The following is a 22,078-nucleotide window of genomic DNA, read 5'->3' on the forward strand; positions in this document are numbered from 1 at the left end:
CCAGCCAGGCACTTTCCCATGTAGTCTTTATTACAACGGAACAATAGAAACTTAAATACTCATGGTTAAAAATTAAATGAAATAAATAGTATGTTGATTTGAGGCAATATAGTATATACGGCCATTAAAAATAAAATGTTTATAAATAATCTTTAATAAGCAAGCAGAATAAAAACTGTACTTATGACATTTTAAAAGCACACTTGGAGGTAGGGTTGACAAAGTATCATGTAAAAATGCTAACTAGTTGTGTTAGGATAGTGGAGTTCTAGGTAATTAAAATTGCAAAAAAAAAAAAAAAAGGAAAATGGAAAAAAAGCAATTATTTCAGAAAAAAGAAAGGCAAAAAAAGGTTATAATGTGTTCTGGTTCAATGTCATTAATCCAGTAGTTTTTACTGAGTAACAACCAACTCGTTTTGTTATTTCACTTTAAGGGCAACATAGTTTTGGCAAAACTACGGGTGAATTAATGTATATATATGACATCGAGAGCCATGTTACGCAGTTACTGCCTTAAACACACAAGAAAGAAATCTTTCTAGTTTTGTTTCATTTTACTTTGAATCTTGTGTATAAGAAATGAGCACAGGGCACCTGGGTGGCTCAGTTGGTTATGTGTCCGATTCTTGGTTTTGGCTCAGGTCATGATCTCAGGGTCCTGGGATCAAGCCCTGCGTTGGGCTCTGGGTACAGCAAGGAATCTGCTTGGGACTCTCTCTCCCTCTCCCTCCCCCTGGCCCCTACCTTCACTCACAGGCTTTTTCTCTCTCTAAAATAAATAAATAAATATATAAAATCTTAAAAGAAAAAAAGAGAAATGAGCAAAGGACGAGAGAAAATGAAGAGCATTTGATGGCTGCCACAGCGGATGTAACTGTGGGGCCTTGGAAGAGAAATAGCAGCAGGAGTGATGCCAGCAGCCCGAGCAGTCCCACTTAGGGAGCAAGCAGCCTACCTCTGCATTTCTTTTCAGTTCCTCTGCCTCGGCTTCTGTGTACTCCATGTCTAAAACATCCTCATTGCCAGAGTCCTCATCGGAACCCAACGAATCCAGAAAAGAGTTGTTAAATTCTGCAGAATACAAAGTGTTGTAAAAGTTCTTAGAATACACACAAAGTGTTATGATTAGAAGGATAAAAAAAACAGCTTGGGGTACATATTTTATCATCTTAAGGAAACCTAAAACATTAGGGTTTCAATTTATCCAGCCCACTCCGGGGAATAACAATTCAGGTATCAGGTATCTATAAAAGAAATGTCCCTTTTCTTTTAAATATATTTATATGAAAGGAATATAATGCTGCTAAGAAAGGAATAAAACTGAAAAAAAGATTATGATTTTACAGATAATCCAATTTCACTAAATTTCACATTATATAAACCGTATGTTACATTTCAAGTACTTGGTGTATATTGTAGGTGCTCCCAGCAAATACAAATGATCTCACAGAAAAGCGATCATAAAAAAATTAGTATCCTTTCGTGTTCTTCAAAATTAAATCTTTTGAAATTTAAAAAAATAGAATGGAAATTTAACCTTTTTAAAAATATTTTATTTATTTGGTGGGGGGAGAGAGAGAGAGAACACAAGCAGAGGGAGGGAGAAGAAGCAGGCTCCCTGCTCAGCAGGGAGCCTGAGACTCGGAGCTCGATCCTAGGACCCTGGGACCACAACCCGAGTGGAAAGCAGACACTCAACCGACTGAGCCACCCAGGTGCCCCTGGAAACACTTTATTAAAGAAAAAAGCGGATCTTGGATTTAGTTGTTAGTGTATTTTAGTGAAACTTAAGTTAAAGATTAAAAGTGTTTCCACTGGCAGAATCCATCTTTACTAATGACTTTAAATAAAGAATCCCAGGGTGGGGGGAGCCGTGGGTGGCTTGGTCGGTTAAGAGGCTGACTTTGGCTCAGGTCATGATCTCGCAGTCCTGAGATCAAGCCCCTCTTTCGGCTTCTTGCTCAGTGGGGAGTCTGCTTGTCCCCCTGCCCCTCCCTTGCTCATGTTCTAATAAATAAATAAAATCTTAAAACAAAAGAACCCCAGAATCATTTGTACTTGTGTCTCTTTGCTTTAAAATATAATTAATTCCACTCAAATCACAGAATAGAGTTTTTATAAGACATGAACACCTAAGAATGGGCAGAACAGAAAAAGAGACTATAACATCAGAATTCTGGAAGCTAGAAAGTAGATGGTGACTGAATTAGCAGACCTAGGAGAGCCAAAGCCAAATCCTAAGCCAGTAATGGAAAAGTTGAGAACCAATCCAAATTACATCACAGAATCTTGTTCAAAAGACATACAACTTCAAAGTACCAGGTACCCTTAAAAGCAGAGGCTAAGGAGGAGAAAAAAATAAGGATTTGATGAAAGAGTTTGAGAACAGACTCCCAGGATCCCCTTTCTCCCCACTTCATGCTGCTGAGCAATGACAGAAGTCTGGAGTTTCATCCTCTGGAGGGGGTAAAACAGTCTCTGGATTGGGAGATGCCAGGCACATACTGAGAACAGGGGAGTAGACCACAGTTTGCACAGTGAAGGATGAATATAACCCCCAGCCCTATTCCTATACTTGGCTCCCAGAACTATGGCAGCCACATCTTGTACCTTAGGCAAAGGCAAAGGCAAAAGAGAAAAAACTCTTTTTTAGGAATCTGACCAGCTCAAGAGAAAGGCCTAAATAACATTAACATCATCCCCAAAACAGTTCCACCCCGTAAAACTCACAGTTGACAAGCCCTAGCTATTCATGTGCTCAGGGCTTCCAACCAACCTTTTAGTCTCCTTTTTTAAATCACGAACCCACAGCCAAGGATTACTAGGTTATCTGAGTAAAGTCTCTAATAAGAAATATAAAGAGCATAATAACTACACAGGACACAGTAGCTGGAAGAAACAATATATTCAGGGAGAAGAAAACTTCAAATAAACAAACAAATGAACTATATTTAATACCCTCAGAGATTTGAGGTGGTATTGCTTCTACGAACCCCCTCCCCTCAAAACTTACAAAACAATTAAATCATTAAAAATAATACATCAAATGCTTTTGTGTGTGTGATACATTTCACCATTAAACAATGTAATTAAAATAATCTCCACACCTTGAAGACTTAACTCTGTTGCTCTTTTGAGGTCATCATCTTCTTTCTGTTCCCAAGCTTCCTAAAGGGATAAGAACACAACTAAGGTATTTAAAAAAGTATTGAATAAACTTATTTAAGGAGTATAAAATCAGCTGCTTTGGAAGTATTTGCTAATAATGTTTTCCGTAATCTTACGAATGTTTGGAATATGACCTTTTGAGGGATGTGGAGAAATTCTTTGCTTTTTTCAATGCTGCCCTCTAAAACATGCCTTGGGGGTTAAAAAGGCTTACATGCTATCTCCTCTAGTCAGTGACATTTGGCTTGCTAACCAAAAGCCATTCACTGTGACATTATGATGTAATTCCCTTTCTCCTTCTATGTACGAAACACCTGGTATATAGCCGAATCTACTAGGCAAACTGCTGTTTTCTTTCCTCTAATTTAGAGACTTTACCAATTTTCATGGTATAAACACTCCCACTGTGGCCAATTTTAAACTACCAACGTGATGCTGAGTGCAGAGCTGGGAAGAGGTGTGTACAGCTGAGCTGATGGTGAACTGGCTCTAGCGTATAGCTGATACTAAGTCTGTGACAGCAAGATAAACAGTATTTCCACAAGATCATTATTCAAATACTTCTCTCTTGTTCTTAAAAAAAAAAAAAGACACATACTAGCTACATGGTGAATATGAAATGAATTCGTTGACTGTTGAGTTGGCTGTTATTTCTCTAATACATCTGAGGTTCTCTTAGAAAAACAAGTACCTTTGAAAATGTCTCAGGCGGATGACTAACTGTAAAAGTATGGAAATATTGCCTGTAAAAAAAATTTCCCTCTCATCTGCAGAGAAAATATAATTTACAAACTTCATGCATAAATGAAGAAAAAATGTAATTTAAGCAGAACTGTTTTATACTTTTCTCAAGTCTAGACTTGTTTTTAAGGTTACTAAAGTATGTAAGAAGCTCAGAATGAGCTTTCTGCCTTAAAGTCCTGGGAGCAATAATATTGTATTCAAGAAAGAAACAGATATTCTGGAATACGGCAATATTGTATTCAACAACAGAAAGAGATATAAGAGGAAATATGATTACTTAAACTTATCCAGATATAAAGTCTATGTGGAAACCCAGGTAAGAGAGTCTTTTAGCTATTAATGGAATGATGCGGGTATACCAAACTAAAGAAACCTCATCTTACATTTCTCAGATGTGAGCATAGGTTTATAAGATAGTTTTAACGGGGTCAGCTCTCAGGAAATAGGATATACGTCTTCTGCATATGAAAAAGAGGGGTGCTGAATTTTTTCTTTTTCTGCACTATAAGGAACTATTGTTAAGAAATCAGACCTTGGTCTTTTGGATTAAAAATAAGTTTTCTTTTTTAAAAAGATTTATTTATTTATTTATTTGACAGAGAGAGAGAGAGAGAGAGAGACTACCAGCGAGAGAGGGAACATAAGCAGGGGGAGTGGGAGAGGAAGAAGCAGGCTCCCAGCGGAGGAGCCTGATGCGGGGCTCGATCCCAGGACTCTGGGATCACGCCCTGAGCAGAAGGCAGATGCTTAACGACTGAGCCACCCAGGCAGCCCTAAAAATAAGTTTTCTAAAACAAACGATTACTATCCATTATTTGTAAAGTGGGTGACATAAATGCATCTTCATGGCCAGGAGGCTAGGGAGGTACTTCTTGTAAATAAAAGGATACAGAACAGCTCGTTCGGAAATCATTTTAAAGCAGTTCTCAACCTTGACTGAACACTAGAATCACTGCAGGAAGTTTTAAAAAATGAAGGAAGCAAGTAAGGAGGGAGGGAAGAGAGGGAGAGAGGGAGAGAGGGAAGAAGAAAGGAAGCAAGAAGGAAGGAGGAAAGGGAGGGAGAAGGGAGGGGGGAGAAAGAGACAGAAAGAAGAAAAGAAAGAAATCTAGATGCCCAGACCACAGCCTAGGATCAATTCTATCAGAATTCCTGAGAACAACCCAGGCAACAGTATTTTTTAAAGCTCCCCAGATGATATTAATGTGCAGTTAAGGTTGAACCCCACAGTTCTAGACAAATTAGATTTTTAAAAAATATTTTATTTTGGGGGCACCTGGGTGGCGCAGTCTAATTAAGCGTCTGCCTTCGGCTCAGGGCGTGGTCCCAGCGTTCTGGGATCGAGCCCCACATCAGGCTCCTCCACTAGGAGCCTGCTTCTTCCTCTCCCACTCCCCCTGCTTGGGTTCCCTCTCTCACTGGCTGTCTCTGTCAAATAAATAAATAAAATCTTAAAAAAAAAATTTTTTTTTAAATAAAATATTTTATTTTTAAGTAATCTTTCTTTTTTTTTTTTTTTTTAGGATTTTATTTATTTGACAGAGTTAGAGACAGCCAGCGAGAGAGGGAACACAAGCAGGGGGAGTGGGAGAGGAAGAAGCAGGCTCACAGCGGAGGAGCCTGACGTGGGGCTCGATCCCACAACGCCGGGATCACGCCCTGAGCCGAAGGCAGACGCTTAACCACTGTGCCACCCAGGCGCCCCTTTAAGTAATCTTTAAACCCAACATGGGGCTCGAACTCACAACTCCGAGATCAAGAGTTGCACGCTCCACCAACTGAGCCAGCAAGGAGCCCCAAGACAAAATAGGTTTCTTAATCTGATTATCTGTAAACACTAAAACTGTGTGTTTATTCTAGGGAGTTTTAGTAAATTTTTATTACTAACATGATTTGGATGGCATTGGATTAGTCAACCGTGACATCACCTTTTAGTCAGATACGTCAGGCAACTGCAATGGTGCAATCACCCAGCTCTGGCAAATATAAGCATGAAGAACTAAAAATTTAAGAATAGATTATTATATGGGGCGCCTGGCTGGCTCAGTCAGTGGAGCATGCAACTCTTGATATCGGGGGTTGTGAGTTCAAGGCCCATGCTGGGTGTAGAGACTACTTAGAATCTTAAAAAAAAAATAGATTACTATATAAGAGCAGATAAATTAGTCAATGGCTGAAATCTGAAATTTCAGATACTATTCAGATAATATTCCTGAGAATTTTATGTTCAAATAATTCATAGAAAAGGATTCATATTGTGAGAAAGTGACCAGAACAAATACAATGCCTTAAAATATTAGTGATAAAATCATGGTGGCATGCTGGCTTTTTCTATAGCTTGCAAAACAAACTTGGACTGGGGATGATCTCTAATAACCCACCTTGCTTTGGCATGCAATGAATTACAGTAATGGGAGGTAATTAACAGTATGTTTTGTTACATTTGGATTTTCAAAAAAAAAAAAAAAAAAAAAAAAACCCAAAAAAACAGCTATCACTGTTTCTATTATCAAACCCAAGGCAAAGCTCCAAACAAAATCTGTTTTGATGTATCAATGATTTACTGTATGTAAAATCACCTGGAATAATGCCTGACACACAGTAAGTGCTTAACACATGTTAGGTGTTGTTATTACTGGGAAAGACAGGTATGGAGAAAATAGCAATATAATTATCTCTTACTTGCTCTTGAAGGCTCTGAGCCAATGCCTGCTGAAGCTCTTGCTCTTCCCTTTCACGCTCCATATCATACTGCTGGAGCCAATCGACCTCTCCTTGAGATCCTTCTGGAGTTTTGTTTTCTTTATTCTCATCACAGTCTTTAGTTATCTCCGTAAAACTGGCAGAATCTGAGGAAGCACAACAGGACGTAACTAGGAAATCCTCTCTAATAAACCGAAATCTCTGGATTAGAGTGACATCTACTGTTCAGAGAGTAATTTACCTGAGTCTCATACATGAGTTGCTTGGGGACATACAATTTCATCTTACTACACATAGGTCATGGTTTCTCAATCTCAGCACTACTGACATTCTGGGTGGGATAATTTTTTGTTGTTTGAGGGGGCTGTCTTATGCACTGCAGAATGTTTAGCAACATCCTTGGCCTCTACCTACTAGATGCCAGTAGCACCCCCTCCCCCAGTAGTGACAACCAAAAATGACAGACATTGTCAAATGTCCCCTGGGGGACAAAACTGTCCTTGATTGAGAATCACTGATCTACTGCAATGGTTCTGAAACTTAACCAATCATCAGAAGCATTATCGTTAAGAATGGAGGAGAATTAACAGCCATATTCACAGCCGGTCATAATGTCATATGACCAAGTACCAGGAATAAAGTTGTTTAGAGTAAACAAAATAAGAATTAGGCTAGAATGATAATGCTAATACTGAGATTTTTTCCATTATTAAATTGTATGTCAAATGAGTATATTTTCACATTAATAATCAAATAAGCCTTGTACACATTCTAAAGCAAAAGAGCTACATGAAATGTGTAATAAACACCTCATGTACTGCACAAGTAAATGACAATATATATGTTTAAAACATTCATCCAAGGAGATAAGAAAAAAAAAATCTTTCATTTCCTCCTGTTCCTTCTCGATCTCTAGAACACAGCTAGCTAGGATAAGCAGTATGGTCATGGTTTTGTTCTGGTGAAACAGATTTTGTTCTGGGAGAACAACATTTCACTATAATTTTAATACAGATAAGAGGGGGTAGATAAGGGCTTTCTTTCTTTCTCTCTCACTTTACAAAATTCTCATCTTAATAAGGAAATTCTCATAAAAGAATTTGGTCAACAAGAATTAACTTTACAGATTCATTTTATATGGATTGCTTTAAAATCAGTATATGCTTGGGGTGCCTGGGTGTCTCAGTCAAACATCGGACTCTTGATTTTGGCTTAGGTCATAATCTCAGGGTCTTGAGATTAAGCCCCATGTTGGGCTCAACACTGGGCAGGGAGCCTGCCTAGGATTCTCTGTCTCCCTCTACCCCTTTCCCTGCACTTGTGCTCTAAAATAAATAAATAAATAAATAAATAAATAAGTAAGTAAGTAAGTAAGTAAAATCAGTATATGCGCTTTACCTTCCCTAATACTGCATTTTAACCACTTAAATGATACACTTTTCTACAGCACAGACTATAAACTCTGAAGTTTACAGTATCTTTTCTTTTTTTAATATTTTTTTTATTTATTTGTCAGAGAACGAGCACACTAGCAGCGGGAGCTGCAGGCAGAGGCACAGGGAGAAGCAGCCTCCCCGCTGATCAAGGAGCCCAACGAGGGACTCGATCCTAGAGTCCTGGGATCATGACCTGAACCAAAGGCAGATACCTAACCTACTGAGCCACCCAGTCGTCCCTGAAGTTTACAGCATCTTGATTTTAGACTCTAAGTCAGTAAGTAGTTCATCATTTTTTAACTGTACTGAATTGCTAACTGAATATTTACAATTAAAACTAACTCTGAATGTTCATTAGAAGAGAAAAACCCTCAGGATATATTAAGGGCAAGAGCAATATGATCCCAACTTTAAAAAATTATATAAAGGATGTCAGTAATTTCTTCTTTTCCTCCATTCTTGGAGAAACAGTCATTTCCATAGTCTGGAAGGGGCAGCTCTGAAGTCTCTCTGACCCTGCCTGTCCCTTTGGCCTTAGCTTACTGTACCAGGAATGGATATGTGAGTCAACCAATCAGATTATTTCTGGAAATCTGGAACTGAGGCATTCAAAGTTAGCTGATGTTGAACATTTCAAGTGGAAGAAAGATTTGGGAGTTAAGCTGCTAAGATAAATGTTACTAAGATAATAGGGCCTAAGATAAATATTACTTTTATTACCAAAATATACTCAACTAAAAAAAGGTGACAGAGGTACAATTTTTCTTAACCAGTAATTTTCAGCATTCCACGTATCAATATGCCCCCACACAATCCTAAAATTACACAATTAATCCATGTGATAGAAAACCAATCAAGAAAGTTTCCTTTTTTTTTTTTTTTTAAAGATTTTATTTATTTATCTGAGAGGCAGAGAGCACACAAGTGAGAGAATACAAGCAGGGGGGAGGGGCAGAGGGAGAAGCAGATATCCCGCTGAGTAGGGAGCCCAATGTGGGGCTCGATCCCGGGACTCTAAGATCATGACCTGAGCCGAAGGCAGACGCTTAACCGACTGAGGCACCCAGCACCCCAAGAACGTTTACTTTGATATAATCAAGATAGATTTAACTTCAGGACAAGATTATCAGATGGATACAAACATTACTTAAGATCTACAGGAACAAATACAACCATGGAATAATAACACACTTTTAAGGAACTTGAACAATGGATAGAAGGAAAACCATGTGTTAAAACTCAACATTCTTACACTGAATACAGATCATCTGCCTCTTCCTCTATCCCAAATGAAACCTCCTTTCCTACAGTCTTTATTTCAGCGAATGGCATCACCATACACAGCTGTTGTTGTTTTAAGACAGAAAGCTGGTGTTATTTTTGACTTACCCCTCATTTCAGATAAGTCATTCTTTCCTATCTCTTAAACCCATCAACTTTTCTTTCAAATGCCAAAACTTTGGCTTAAGGCACCATTAGCTTTTGGTCTGGACAATTGCGGTAACTTCCTAACAGGTCTCACAGGATTACTTTGGGTTAATTTATGTGCTACACTGCAGCCAGAATCATCTTTTACAAATATAAATCTTTATCAAACACTTGGTTGCTTAAAATTATGCAATAACTTCCTAATGCTTTTGAAATAAAAGTCCAAACTTCTAAACATGGCTTCAGGCCATGTAAAAACTAGAGAATGCATGTCTCTCTTTTGCTTTTCTTGCTCAACACAATTTTCCAGCCATGCAAATCATTCTGAACTTTTTTTTGCTGCCCACTAACTTGCCAGCGTTTCTCATGTCTGGGCCTTTGCAAACACTCTTCCCTCTGGCTCGTGTCTGGAGACAGTGAAACCTTACTTGGCCAGTCTTCCTGCCCTTCCTGAGCTGATTCGCGAGACAATCTGTTGGGCCCCAAATATGCACCGAGACTCTCCTATGCGTTGGGCGCTGCTGTAGAAGGTGAGGACACAGTGGTAATTAGAGCAAGACAGCCCGTCCTCAAGGAGCTTAAGGGCGAAGGCTCTGAGAGGAGAATGAACTTAGCATATTCTGAGAGAGAGACAAAGCCACTATGGCTAAGTTGAGTGAAAGAGGTCATGGTAAGAAGCTGGGATGAAGTGTACCAGCAAGCCAAATAAGTTTGTTTTTTTTTTTTTTAAGATTTTATTTATTTATTTGACAGAGATAGAGACAGCCAGCGAGAGAGGGAACACAAGCAGGGGGAGTGGGAGAGGAAGAAGCAGGCTCATAGCGGAGGAGCCTGATGTGGGGCTCGATCCCGGAACGCCGGGATCACGCCCTGAGCCAAAGGCAGGCGCTTAACCGCTGTGCCACCCAGGCGCCCCAAGCCAAGTAAGTTTTAAGCAGAAGAACAGCAGTGTGATTTATGCTTCAGAAAGATTACTTTGGCTGCTTTGCTCATCACAGAAGGTCAGTGGGGGGGCAACAATGGCAGAAGAGGCGTTAGAAATCATTTCTAGGGGCCCAGGTGAGAGATGGAAGACTAGAGTTGTAGCTATGAAGATGGTAAACGGGTGGATTTAGGATATGTTTTGGGGGTACATGTGGCCAGATTCATTGATGGACTGAATTTAAGTTGTGAAGTAAAACAGAAAAAATTAAGGGAGATGTGTTTGTTGGCCTGAGCAACTGGATTTATGATGATACCATTTGGTGACACAGGGAAGGTGTATTTGGCTGGAGGGTGGGGAATGAAAATTAGTCAAATGGACATTTCAAGTAGGCATTTCACTATAAAAGTTTAAAGCTCATGGGAGAGAGATGTGGGCTACAGATATGAATTTGGTATGTGAGGCCGTGGTAAAATGTGAGATCACTCAGGGAGAGAGCTTTAGTAGAGAAGACAGCTAAGGATGGTGTCCTGGGACTACGTCAACAACCAGAGTTCTGATGTGGGAAGGGTGGATAACTGGAGTGAGTAGCTGGTTTAGTAGGAAAAAAAAAACCCTGCCAAGCTTGTATCATGGAAGCTCAGAGGAAAAAAGTTTATAAAAGTTTTTAAATGTTAAGGAGGGAGTGGTGAATTATGTGAAATACTACTAATATAAACTTGATAAACACCGTTTCAGTGGAGTGATGGGGAACAAGGCCCACTTGGAGAGGGCTGACAAGAGAACAGAGGGGGTGAGAAAACAAAGAGAATGAATAAAGCAACTATTTCAAAGAATTTTGCTGTGCGTACAGCAAAGAAAGGGGACAGGAGCAGTAGGGGAATGGAAGGTCACAAGAGGGTTTTTTTAAAGATGGGTTTTAATCATTTTAAAATTAAGGCAGACAAGAATACTTTAAAAGAGAGGGAAGACCTGATGCAGAAGACAGAGTATAATTTCAAGAGAAAAGGTCTTTAGAAGGCACAGTTGATGAAATTCTGAGTATTAACAGAGGGACTGGCCTTAAATAAGAGCAGGGATAGTTCCTCCATAACAAAAGTGAAGGCAGAGTTTTCATTTGACTACATCTATCTTCTTTGAAAAGTACACAGCTTAGCCATAAACCTACAGTGTGTGTGGAAACAGAAATGGAGATTTGAGGAAGAGATCATGGAGAATGAGAAAAGAAATTTACTAAGGAAGTGTAACAGAACCAACTAGTCACATTTAGTGCCCACTTAAGAGTATAGTCATGAATAAGAGGAAAGAATAGTCAGCACTAATTTGTGATTTTCTCCAGTAATCTTCAGCTGCTTGGGTGTAGGTATGGAACACGAATCTAGTTGAGCTGGGAGCCAGGGTTGTGTCAGGTGACTGTGAGGACAAGAGGGAGGTGATGAACAGCAAAAAAGAAGTCAAAGTACTTGAAATCTTTTTTTTTTTTTTTTTTTTTAAAGTAGGCTCCACACCCAGCATGGAACCCAACCTGGGGCTTGAACTCACACCCCTGAGATCAAGACCTGAGCCAGGATCAAGAAACGTACACTCAACTGACTGAGCCACCCAGGGCCCCAGGACTGGAAATCTTGAGATCAAGTAATCACTGAAAACAGAACATAACACCAAGTAAGCTGGAAGGAGAGAAGGATATATGAAATCAAGATTTCAAAGGTGGTATAGTTACTGATGAAGACAAAGTCAAGGGAAGTAGTTCTCAAACTTTAGCGTGCATCAGAATCACTTGGAGTCAAAACACAGAATGCTGACTCCTATATCCAGAGTTTCTTATTCAGTAAGTCTGGGGTGGGGCCACAAATGGCATTTCCAGCAAGTTCCCATATGATACTGCTGATCTAGGGACATACTTTGAGAACCACTGATCTAGGACAGGACTTCTATTAGTGATCAAGATGGGGGTAGGAAAAAAGATCTTCAGAATTAAGATCAGGAATTGAGAAACCAGGTTGTTGAAAGGATCATTTATGAAGATACTGAAGGCCCTAAGAATGTTGATGAGAGAGAATGAAAGGTAAAAGACAGCTATAGGAAGAGATAATAGGAGGCACAGCTTGATGTCTTATACTTCAAAGAGCTGGGATTTTTGCAGGATAAAAGGAGACAAAAGGGTTGGAAATGGCAGTGGGTAACAAGGAGAAAACCTATCCCATCTTCAGGTCTGAAGTATTAGGGTACAGGAAAAAACAACTTACACTTAAAGAACAGTAGGGCAATCCATAATGGGAGCTTTTCAAAGAAAAATTGGCTTTGACTAAATAGTAAAGGGACCTAACAACTAAATGCAGTGGGTAAACTTTGGGTTCTGGGTTAAAAAAAAAAAATACACACACTTGGGGAAATGTCTATGGACTCTACACTAGAATTATACATGGAAATATTGTTACTATTAGGTGGAATAATCGTTATGTAGGAAAATTTCCATATATTTAAAGATTCAGGCTGAAGTGTTTTAGGGTGAAATATGATACCTGCATTTTCAAACAGTTGCTTTAAAAAAGAAAAGTGCATGCGAGCATGTGTGTAGTCTACAAAGATGGCCTCCAATGAACTACACTGTGTTCTCACTGTCAGTATTTGTACTGCTGTGTAGTCGCCCCCAGAGTGAATGTGAGTAGATTTTCACTGTGAGTGCTTTAAGCAACAAAATGTGGTGGAATTGATTCTGCGCTAATTCTGAGCTTCAACATTACATCAAGAAGACTTGGAGGCTTCTTCCCCTTTTGTGCTCTGGGAGCTCTGAACTGTCATCTAAGAAGCTGGCTACCTTGCTGGAAAGAGCACATGGAGAGGGAGAGGCCCTGAGATTACGTGGAGAAGAAAAGATGAAGAGAAGAGGGGGAGGGGAAGGAAAGAATGGAGAGGATATCCAGCCACCCCAGTGGACCTGTCTAGCCAACATCACCAAGGTGCCTAGCTGAGCCATCTTGGATGCTACAACCTAGTTACAACCAGTCAATCCACAGGGTTACAAGAGATATTAAAATGTTTTAAGACACTAATTTTGGGTAATTGCTGTAAAACTATATACACAGACACACACAGTGAGGGGAGAAAGCAAATGTGACAAAATGTTAAATAATGAATCTATTTAATTTCTCTCTGGATTTGAACATTTTCAAAATAAAAGACTTATGGAGGACTTTGATCATATTTGATCATATTCCTTAGTTTTATTGTTAATTTTTAAAAGTATGATAGTGGGACTGAGGCTATGTTTTTTAAAAAAGAGATCTTTTAAGGATATTGAAATCTTTACTGATGAAATTATCTAGTATCTGGGAATTACTTCTAAATAATCAAGGGGATGGGGTGGAGAAGGAAGATAGGACAATATATGAAACAAGACTGTCTTTTTTTGATAATTATTGTTGATAATAGGTACAAGGGGGAGGATTCATTACACTCATCTATTTACTTTTGTCCTTGCTACATAATTTCGGTAAGTTAAAAAAAAAAGAAATGTTGCAGCAGAAGCAATGTCTTTGCGTTTCAGTTATAGTAAGAAGGTGAATGGAACAGTGACATTAAAGAAACAAGAAACACAGGGGCGCCTGGGTGGCACAGCGGTTAAGCATCTGCCTTCGGCTCAGGGCGTGATCCCGGCGTTACGGGATCGAGACCCACATCAGGCTCCTCTGCTATAAGCCTGCTTCTTCCTCTCCTACTCCCCCTGCTTGTGTTCCCTCTCTCGCAGGCTGTGTCTATCTCTGTCGAATAAATAAATAAAATCTTTAAAAAAAAAAAGAAACAAGAAACACAAAAAAAGCTTGCACCCAGTCGGGGAAGATGGTAGCTAGAGAATAGAGGACTTTATTTAAAAAGGCTATAAAGTACTTACTAATAAGTTTGCTCTCCCCAATGCTGCTGTATGTTTGTAAACCATTGTGTTTATTAACGATTTTGATAACTCAAGTGTTCTCCCCCACTGGTGTAGAGAATCTAGAACTGTACATAAGAATAATTTCCTTTGTTAATTTTAGGGAGATGTAGGACTGAGCAAAGATGTGAAAGGAAGAGCTAAAAGCAGAAATTATTGGCAAAAGGCAAAAGCACTAATATTAACCAATGATATCTAAGGGCAGTGACTTTAAGTTTAGTAAGAGAAAGGGATTTCCTAAGGATACTTGCATCAAGAAGGGGAAAAAAAGGAACACCTATATCCAAAAACCTTCAGCTCTTTGTATCCAATCAGATTGAGGATATACTAACTCACTTGCATGGAAAGTAATTCACAACTGATGAGGCTTAACCCCAAGAATACAGAAAATAATTGTGATTTACTACTATTCTCTTCATCTCCAAAATTAGGCTTGATGTACTGAAACACATCAGCTACACAGACAGACAGATATACATATTAAGGATATCTGGAGAAAAATACTAGTTGGTTACAGGAAGAGGTAGTGGAAGTTTTCTACCTAAAAATCTTAAAATACCCACAGTACAAGGCAAGGAGGCTCTGTTGTTCCCACTGATGGATTGAAAAATAACAAAATATGATTACCACAAAATAATTTTTTATCTCTATAGGACTTTACACTATATATATATAAAAGTATAGCACTTTATACACACACATATATGACCTAACATTCTACTCACAACCTTCTGAAGTATGCCTGGTGTATCCCCATACAGAGATAAGAAAATGGAGTACCAAAGAGGTTAAATCACCTATTTAGAAAATTCATAGCTATGAGGAGCCTGGGTTGCTCAGTTGGTTAGTCGTCCAACTCTTAATTTCAGCTCAGGCTGTGATCTCAGGGTCATGAGATCTAGCCCCACGTCGGGATCTGTGCTCACCTCTCCTTCCCCCTCTGCTCCTCCCCTCACTTTCTCTAAAAATGAATAAATAAAACCTTTAAAAAAAATTCATAGCTAGTTGGTGGTACAGCCAAGATGAGAGGCTTAAAACCTGACCTCTTAGTTCAGGGCTCTTTCTACCATTATAAACGGATGAATCCAAAGGAGAATGGAGAACTTGAATTATTTATACAACTAAAACTTGGTACAAATTCAGATATAGAAAAATGAGGAAACAATTATACAAATTTCTGAGAGAGCAGTGGTAAAAAAAAAAAAAAAAAAAGTGACCAAAAAAATGACACATTTACTTAAATGCACAAAAGAATCCTAACTTTTCTTTTGCTGTACACTTAAAGGGATACGGCATACTTTACCACCAGCCTCTGGATACTACTCACAATATATACTTCTCATTTTTTAAACTTTTTTTTTTTTTTTTAAAGCATGAAAGTATGATCAGCTCTATTAACACAGATCTACTTCACCTCCCATTATTTACAAGTCACTTGTCCCTATAAGGCTTTCGAACACAGTTGTGCCCTCACAGATGTTTATTTTCATTAAACCTACCAGGCTCTGTGACTGTTTTGGGCTTCTCAGTTTCCACAGGTTCTTGATTTTCAGGCATTTCTTGAATATCATCTTCTGCAAATCCAGTATCTGGGCTGCTGGTTGGTTTATCATCATCTTCATGACTCAGAGTTGGTGAAGATTCTCTCTTACTCATCTCTAAAACAGCTGCTAGAAGCTCTTCTTCGCTCATTCCGTCAAATCCGGAGTTTTCCAATTCGGACTTATCAGGCTCTATTCTACATGATTTTGAATCCTGAAAAAGAGAGTCATATTTAGAGGAAACCAGAATTCCTGAGAATATGGCAATCAGAGTTTAAAGTTAGTTTATTTCTAAAACGTTTCCTTTCTTTGATGTTTTGAGTTAACAATCAATAACCAATATATGAACTCACTGGCAAGCCTAATTTTCTTTTAATAAATATACAGGGATACATGCTTATTTTACTGATTATAGTACATGCTAAGTATAAGATTTGGAAAATACATAAAAATAACAAAATAAATTCACTCAAAATCCATCACTCAGAGATAATTACAGTAAGTATTTTTGGTGTAATTTCTTCCAGATATACTGAATCACACTATAGACACTGTCACCACACCTAGTATTTCTTTTTTTAAAAATTACTTTATATTTTTGAATTTTTTTACTTAAGTTCAATTTAGTTGAATAATACTGACAGTGATTATTATTAGTTTCGGGGGTAGAATTTAGTAATTCATCAGTTGCATATTAACACCCAGTGCTCATTACCTCAAGTGCCCTCCTTAATGTCCATCATCCAATTACCCCATCCCCCCACTCACCTCTCCTCCAGCAACCCTCAGTTTGTTCTCTATAGTCAAGAGTCTCTTATAGTTTGTCTCCCTCTCTGTTTTTATACTATTTTTCCTTGCCTTCCCCTATGTTCATCTGTTTTGTTTCTTAAATTCCACCATACGAGTGAAATCATATGGTATTTGTCTTTCTTTGACTGATTTCGCTTAGCAAGATACCCTCTAGTTCCATTCACATCGTTACAAATGAAAGATTTCATTCTTTTTGATGGCTGAGTAGTATTCCATTGTATGTATATATCACATTTTCTTTATCCATTCATCTGTCAATGGGTATCTGGTCACTTTCCATGGTTTGGGTATTGTGGACACTGCTGCTATAAACATTGGGGTGCACGTGCCCCTTCGAATCACTATTTTTGACTACTTTGGATAAATAGTAGTGTAATTGCTGGGTCGTAGGGTAGTTCTATTTTTAACTTTTTGAGGAACCTCCATAATGTTTTCCAGAGTGGTTGCACCAATTTGCATTTCCACCAACAGTGTAAGAAGGTTCCCCTTTCTCCATATCCTTGCCAACATTTATTGTTTCCTGAGTTGTCAATTTTAGCCAATCTGACCATACACCTAATATTTCTTTTTTCCCCTAATATTTCTATTTAAATGTTAAGTCACCATCTTTTTTTTTCTCCTTTTCAAATAAATGAGAAAAATAAAAACATCGAGAGTATGAAAATATTCAGAAGTTATTTTCTAAAGAGCTTAATCTCGTTTCTGGGAGAACTTCTGACTTTCTATCATTTCTCATTCAAGGTGAGCAGCCACAAACTAGCTTTGAAATAAGATGGGAAAGTCAATAAAAATTAACTACTAAATTGTTATCTTAACAAAAGGAAGATTTAAAATAAGTCACATGAGATGATGCAAACTCCTAGGAAAGCTTGTATCTTTAAAGTATTAACTGTCATTATGTGTCAAGATAGAAAATGATAAAGTTACGCCTTCTCACATTCATTATGTAAACCTCTATATTAGCTGGTTGGCTTGTTGATATAAAACATTTACTATAATCTCCCATATATTAACAATTAGTATTAAATAAAGCAAATAATTATTTCAGGACCCATATGTAAAAGTAGCTCTGAAAATTAACAGGAGAAAGCAATTTACCTGTAACAACTTTCATTTCTAAAGTCTCAATCATGGAAACAACTTAAGTGTCCATCAATGGATAAATAAAAATGTGGTGTACATATACAATAGAATACTATTCTGACACAAAAAAAGAAATGAAATCTTGCCATTTGCGACAAGGATGGACCTTGAAGGTATTATGCTAAGTGAAAAAAGTCAGAGAGAAAAAGACAAATACCACATAATCTTGCTTACATATGGAATCTAAAAAACAAAACAAAACAAAACCCCACCAAGCTCACACACGTATGGAATAGACTATTGGTAGTTAGGGGTGGAAGCCTGTGTGTGTGCGTGTGAGAGAGAGAGAGAAATGGGTAAAGCAGGCCAACTTCCAGTTGTAAAATAAATAAGTCATGAGGATGTAATGTACAGAATTAGTTAGACTACTGTTAATATTTTACTGCAGATTTGAAAGTTGCTTAAGAGAATAGATCTTAGAAGTCCTTACCACAAGAAAAAAATTTTTTTTGCCAACTATGTATGGTAATAGATGTTAACCAGACTTACTGTGGTGAGCTTATTGCAATACATACAAATACTGAATCAATACGCTGTACACCAGAAACTAATACGTCAATTATACCTCAATAAGAAAAAGTCCCAATCCATTTTAAACAGTGGTTTTGTAGTTACAGAAAGTATACTCTTTAAAATTAGTGTTTCAACAGATCCATTAAGTTTATGAATTTATGATCTACCCTGTGTATTTTATTAAGTTTGCATTTATTAAGTTAATTAAAAAAAAAGTTTGCTGATGCTGGTTACAAAGGCATTTGTTTGGACAGGAAGAGTTATACAATTATTTGTCAAGTATTTTGATGAGAAAGTACTTACTTTTTCCAGGTCTTCCTGCTGCTGTTCGCAGCCTGACATTTCACAAAGTCTCTGGCTAAGGGCCACAGAGCGTTTTAGCTCATCCTCACTGTCTGAATCAAGGCATAAAGCCAAGGAGCTCTTGGATTTGAAGGTGAAATTCCTGTAATTTAAGAAAAAAAAAAACCTATATGAGTCTGATAAATAAACATTTGTCCTTGTTATTCCCTTGGCATAAATACCAAAATAAAAAACTTTTTCATATGGAAAATGATTTAGAGAGAAAAAAAGATATAGCAAAAGAGGTGTATTTAAGCATTACCTTTGCCCCACTCCAAAACAGCCATGCTTTGAATATTAGACAATTCTTATAATAAAATCCATCCGTAAACCAATCACTTTGTGCCTTCTTTCTTTTAATGATAAACCCCAAAGAAGTTTTTGTTTTTATAAAGCCAAGTACTCTACTGAATGCATGCAAACATAGCAATGAATAAATGTTTTTGACAACATTGTGCATGAGGGCTAATTTTTGATCTTTTAAATTATGATCCATGTATTTTAAAATTAACAGTAACATTCCACTTATCCAATTATATGTAGGTCAGACTTTTGGCAACCTCAACTCTCCAGAACACAGGGATTCAAAAGTAAGAAAAAAGGCTTCTGAGGAAAGCAGTAGTTTCAAAGCCAATGCACTTTACACTTTAGACAGGGACCCTTTCTTTCCCAGGAAATGGTGTATAAAATAATGTAGCAAGTTCATCAAGAAATGAGAGCTAGGAAATGAGAGAGAATAACCACAAAAAGGGCAATAAAGAACTATAAAATCATTTAATATAAACTATTTTCTAAGAATTAAAAGCCTCTGACGGCATTATCATATTAAAACACAGTGCAATACGTGACACTCATAATGCTGATTCTAAGTCATTAAAATATATTTAAATTATCTTCAGTGTATTTTAGTTAGGAATACAGGGAATTCTGTGAGATTACAGAGTATATAATCATCTAAAATGGTTAAGCATTTTAAAGATTAATGCTTAAAAAAGCAATCTTTAGCTATGTAAAAATTTATATGTGGAACATCAAATATCGTTCTTTAGTGATACCAGATAAGTAAGGTGTTACTGCATTGTCTTCCAAGTGAGCTGAAAATAAACTAAAAGAAAAAGTGGGAAAGGTCAAAGAGCACGAACTTTCTTTGATGGAGGTTAACATAAATTCATATACTATACTAAAAAAAAAAGTAAAATGGAAATTGGAAAAATGCAACTAATCTAAATGTAAAAACTGTAAATAAACATATAGAATGATGGCACCAAGAAATAAGAGGCCACAATGGAAACCAGGAGGACTGCATAGCAATGTAGATCAAAGAAAAGAGGCAAGTGGTCAGTGATAAGCCCAAACATAGTCTGTGGCTGAGAGCAACCAGGATATCACTGCACTCCAGCCTATACACTTGAATAGCCTCCCATTATGTGTTCAAAAGGGTTTTTAGTATAACTTAGAAATAGCCAATTAGCCATCTTAATTCCTCATTTCTGATTTCATGCTCACCAAGCAAAACTGAATGTATTAATTTGTTTATCCATGTAAATACTTTGAGGAAGGAGGGTGACACCTGGCTACTAATGTACCAGGGTCAAATGTGACAAAGGACATTGTAGAAGAACCAATGGTATTCTTGTTCATAACTCAGCCTCTTTTAAGTTTGATCGGCATGACAGGTCTTCTAGGGCCTAATTATCTTTTATTGACCAACTCTCCAATTCTCATACCAGTAGACCCTGGAGAACAGATGACCATGCCAAATATAATGATGCCCAATGAAACCATCTCCTTCTTGAAACTACAGTGATTTGGTACATAAAGAGTGCATTCCATTAATAATTACTATATTCACAGAAGGCAGCTTGCCTGTAGTAAGGAAAAATATTCATCCTGTAAATGCATCACTTGCTCACTTTCTAAGCAGCCAAGTGGTATTGCTCATTTGTATCTTGAGAACGGGCAAGAGTATTCATATCGGTACCATTTCAGATTTCTAGTCATGTTAGTCATCTGGTTTTAATTGCACTGAAAAATAGTTAACAGGAGGAAAAGAAAATAGCAGTTCCCAAATGTCATTTTACGGTTATATAAGCCCCCCAAAGCCCTTAACCAACAGAAGTGTCTCTTTTCTAAAAGTACTTTGGGACATCAAATTTTCAGAAAAACTAATTTTAAAGATAAATGACAACCAAGTCATTTAAAATTGTTTAATCAGGAACTGTGGTTCTAGTTAAATCACAGAAGAGAGAGATTAAGATTAAAAAAAGTATTTGCTTCCCTTCTTGGACAAACTTTTCCATCTTAAGTAAAAAACATTTGTAGAATAGCTACATTTCATTGTGTGTTTGTTTTCTTGTTCCCTCTCAGAATTGCTCCAGTTCAGTGTCTAAGACAGGAAGTCCCAGACTGGCTAGCAACAGGTGAAAAGATATTTTGGGATCCCCATGTGTATTTTTGAGGAACAGTGCTTTATACCAACAGTGGTTATTTTATCCCTTCAAGCCTTAAAATCCCTTGTCATCAATTTCTATAGTTGTAGGATGAAAATATTACGTATTAACAGATGATTTAAGAAGTTTAAAAACAAAATTTTCAGAAGATCATCTGAACGTGCTTCACTGTTAAAGATCTGTTATACCCTAGGTTATACTTTAAAGCAGATTCAGGAAAATTACAAAGTATACTAATACAGAGCAGTTATCATGCAAAGAAAAACAAAGAAAAAGGAAGGGGATAATCTTGGAAATCAGGGTAAGCCAAATCCTTAAAAATACAAATTTTGGGTACACAAGAAATATAACTCACTTTGAAGGTGTAGAAGGGCTGGTGATGCAGGAATTCACCATTTGAGAAGCTTTCAATGGTCTAGAACTATCAGAAAATTAGAAAATATATAATGTATATAATTACATTATTAAAAATATATATTTAACTTATAAAACTAATTATTCTGTACTATAGCTCCTATGTATCCTTTTGAAAAGCAAATAATTATAATACTTCTACTAGCAATAGAGGCCAAAAGAGAAAACAAAATACCATCTGTAGGCTCTTCCTGATCCAATGATCTAAATAAACAGCATTGGAAATGAAGTCAAAGGTAATGGATATGAAAAGAACAACTTGGGAAAAATTATCCTGTCTCAGTTCTTTACTTTAAAGCAATAAAATAATAGTAGCTCTCATTTATTGAGGACTTACTGGCTATGAGACACTGCAGTAAGAGCTTATGTGTATTACCTCATTTAATGTTCACACCATCCTATTATTTCCCCTATAACCAGGTCAAAGAACTTGTCCAAAGTCTTCAAGACATTTCATTGTGGAATCATATAGCCTGGTTTCAGGCCTGTGATCATAAATCACCTACACTGATGGCCACAAAGAGTAAC

At 37.4% G+C, this 22,078-nt stretch overlaps 1 protein-coding gene across 7 annotated transcripts in view; it reads right to left on the minus strand.

Moving 5' to 3' along the window:
* Positions 1 to 22,078, minus strand: part of USP37 (ubiquitin specific peptidase 37) — an 83,308-nt gene that overhangs the window by 6,634 nt on the left and 54,596 nt on the right. For 4 of the 7 annotated variants that reach the window (XM_048214151.2, XM_026491945.4, XM_044381167.3 and 1 more), the window contains 6 exons: positions 21,492 to 21,557; positions 18,648 to 18,789; positions 15,837 to 16,092; positions 6,597 to 6,763; positions 3,110 to 3,170; positions 958 to 1,073 (listed from right to left, as the gene is read on the minus strand). In XM_048214151.2, the coding sequence (XP_048070108.1) occupies positions 958 to 1,073; positions 3,110 to 3,170; positions 6,597 to 6,763; positions 15,837 to 16,092; positions 18,648 to 18,789; positions 21,492 to 21,557 (808 nt within the window). The remainder of the gene's footprint in view (positions 1 to 957; positions 1,074 to 3,109; positions 3,171 to 6,596; positions 6,764 to 15,836; positions 16,093 to 18,647; positions 18,790 to 21,491; positions 21,558 to 22,078) is intronic. The other 3 variants (XM_057304801.1, XM_048214152.2, XM_026491949.4) reach the window with 1 other exon arrangement.

The sequence above is a fragment of the Ursus arctos genome, unplaced genomic scaffold (assembly GCF_023065955.2).
Source record: "Ursus arctos isolate Adak ecotype North America unplaced genomic scaffold, UrsArc2.0 scaffold_1, whole genome shotgun sequence".
Taxonomy (NCBI): Eukaryota; Metazoa; Chordata; class Mammalia; order Carnivora; family Ursidae; genus Ursus; species Ursus arctos.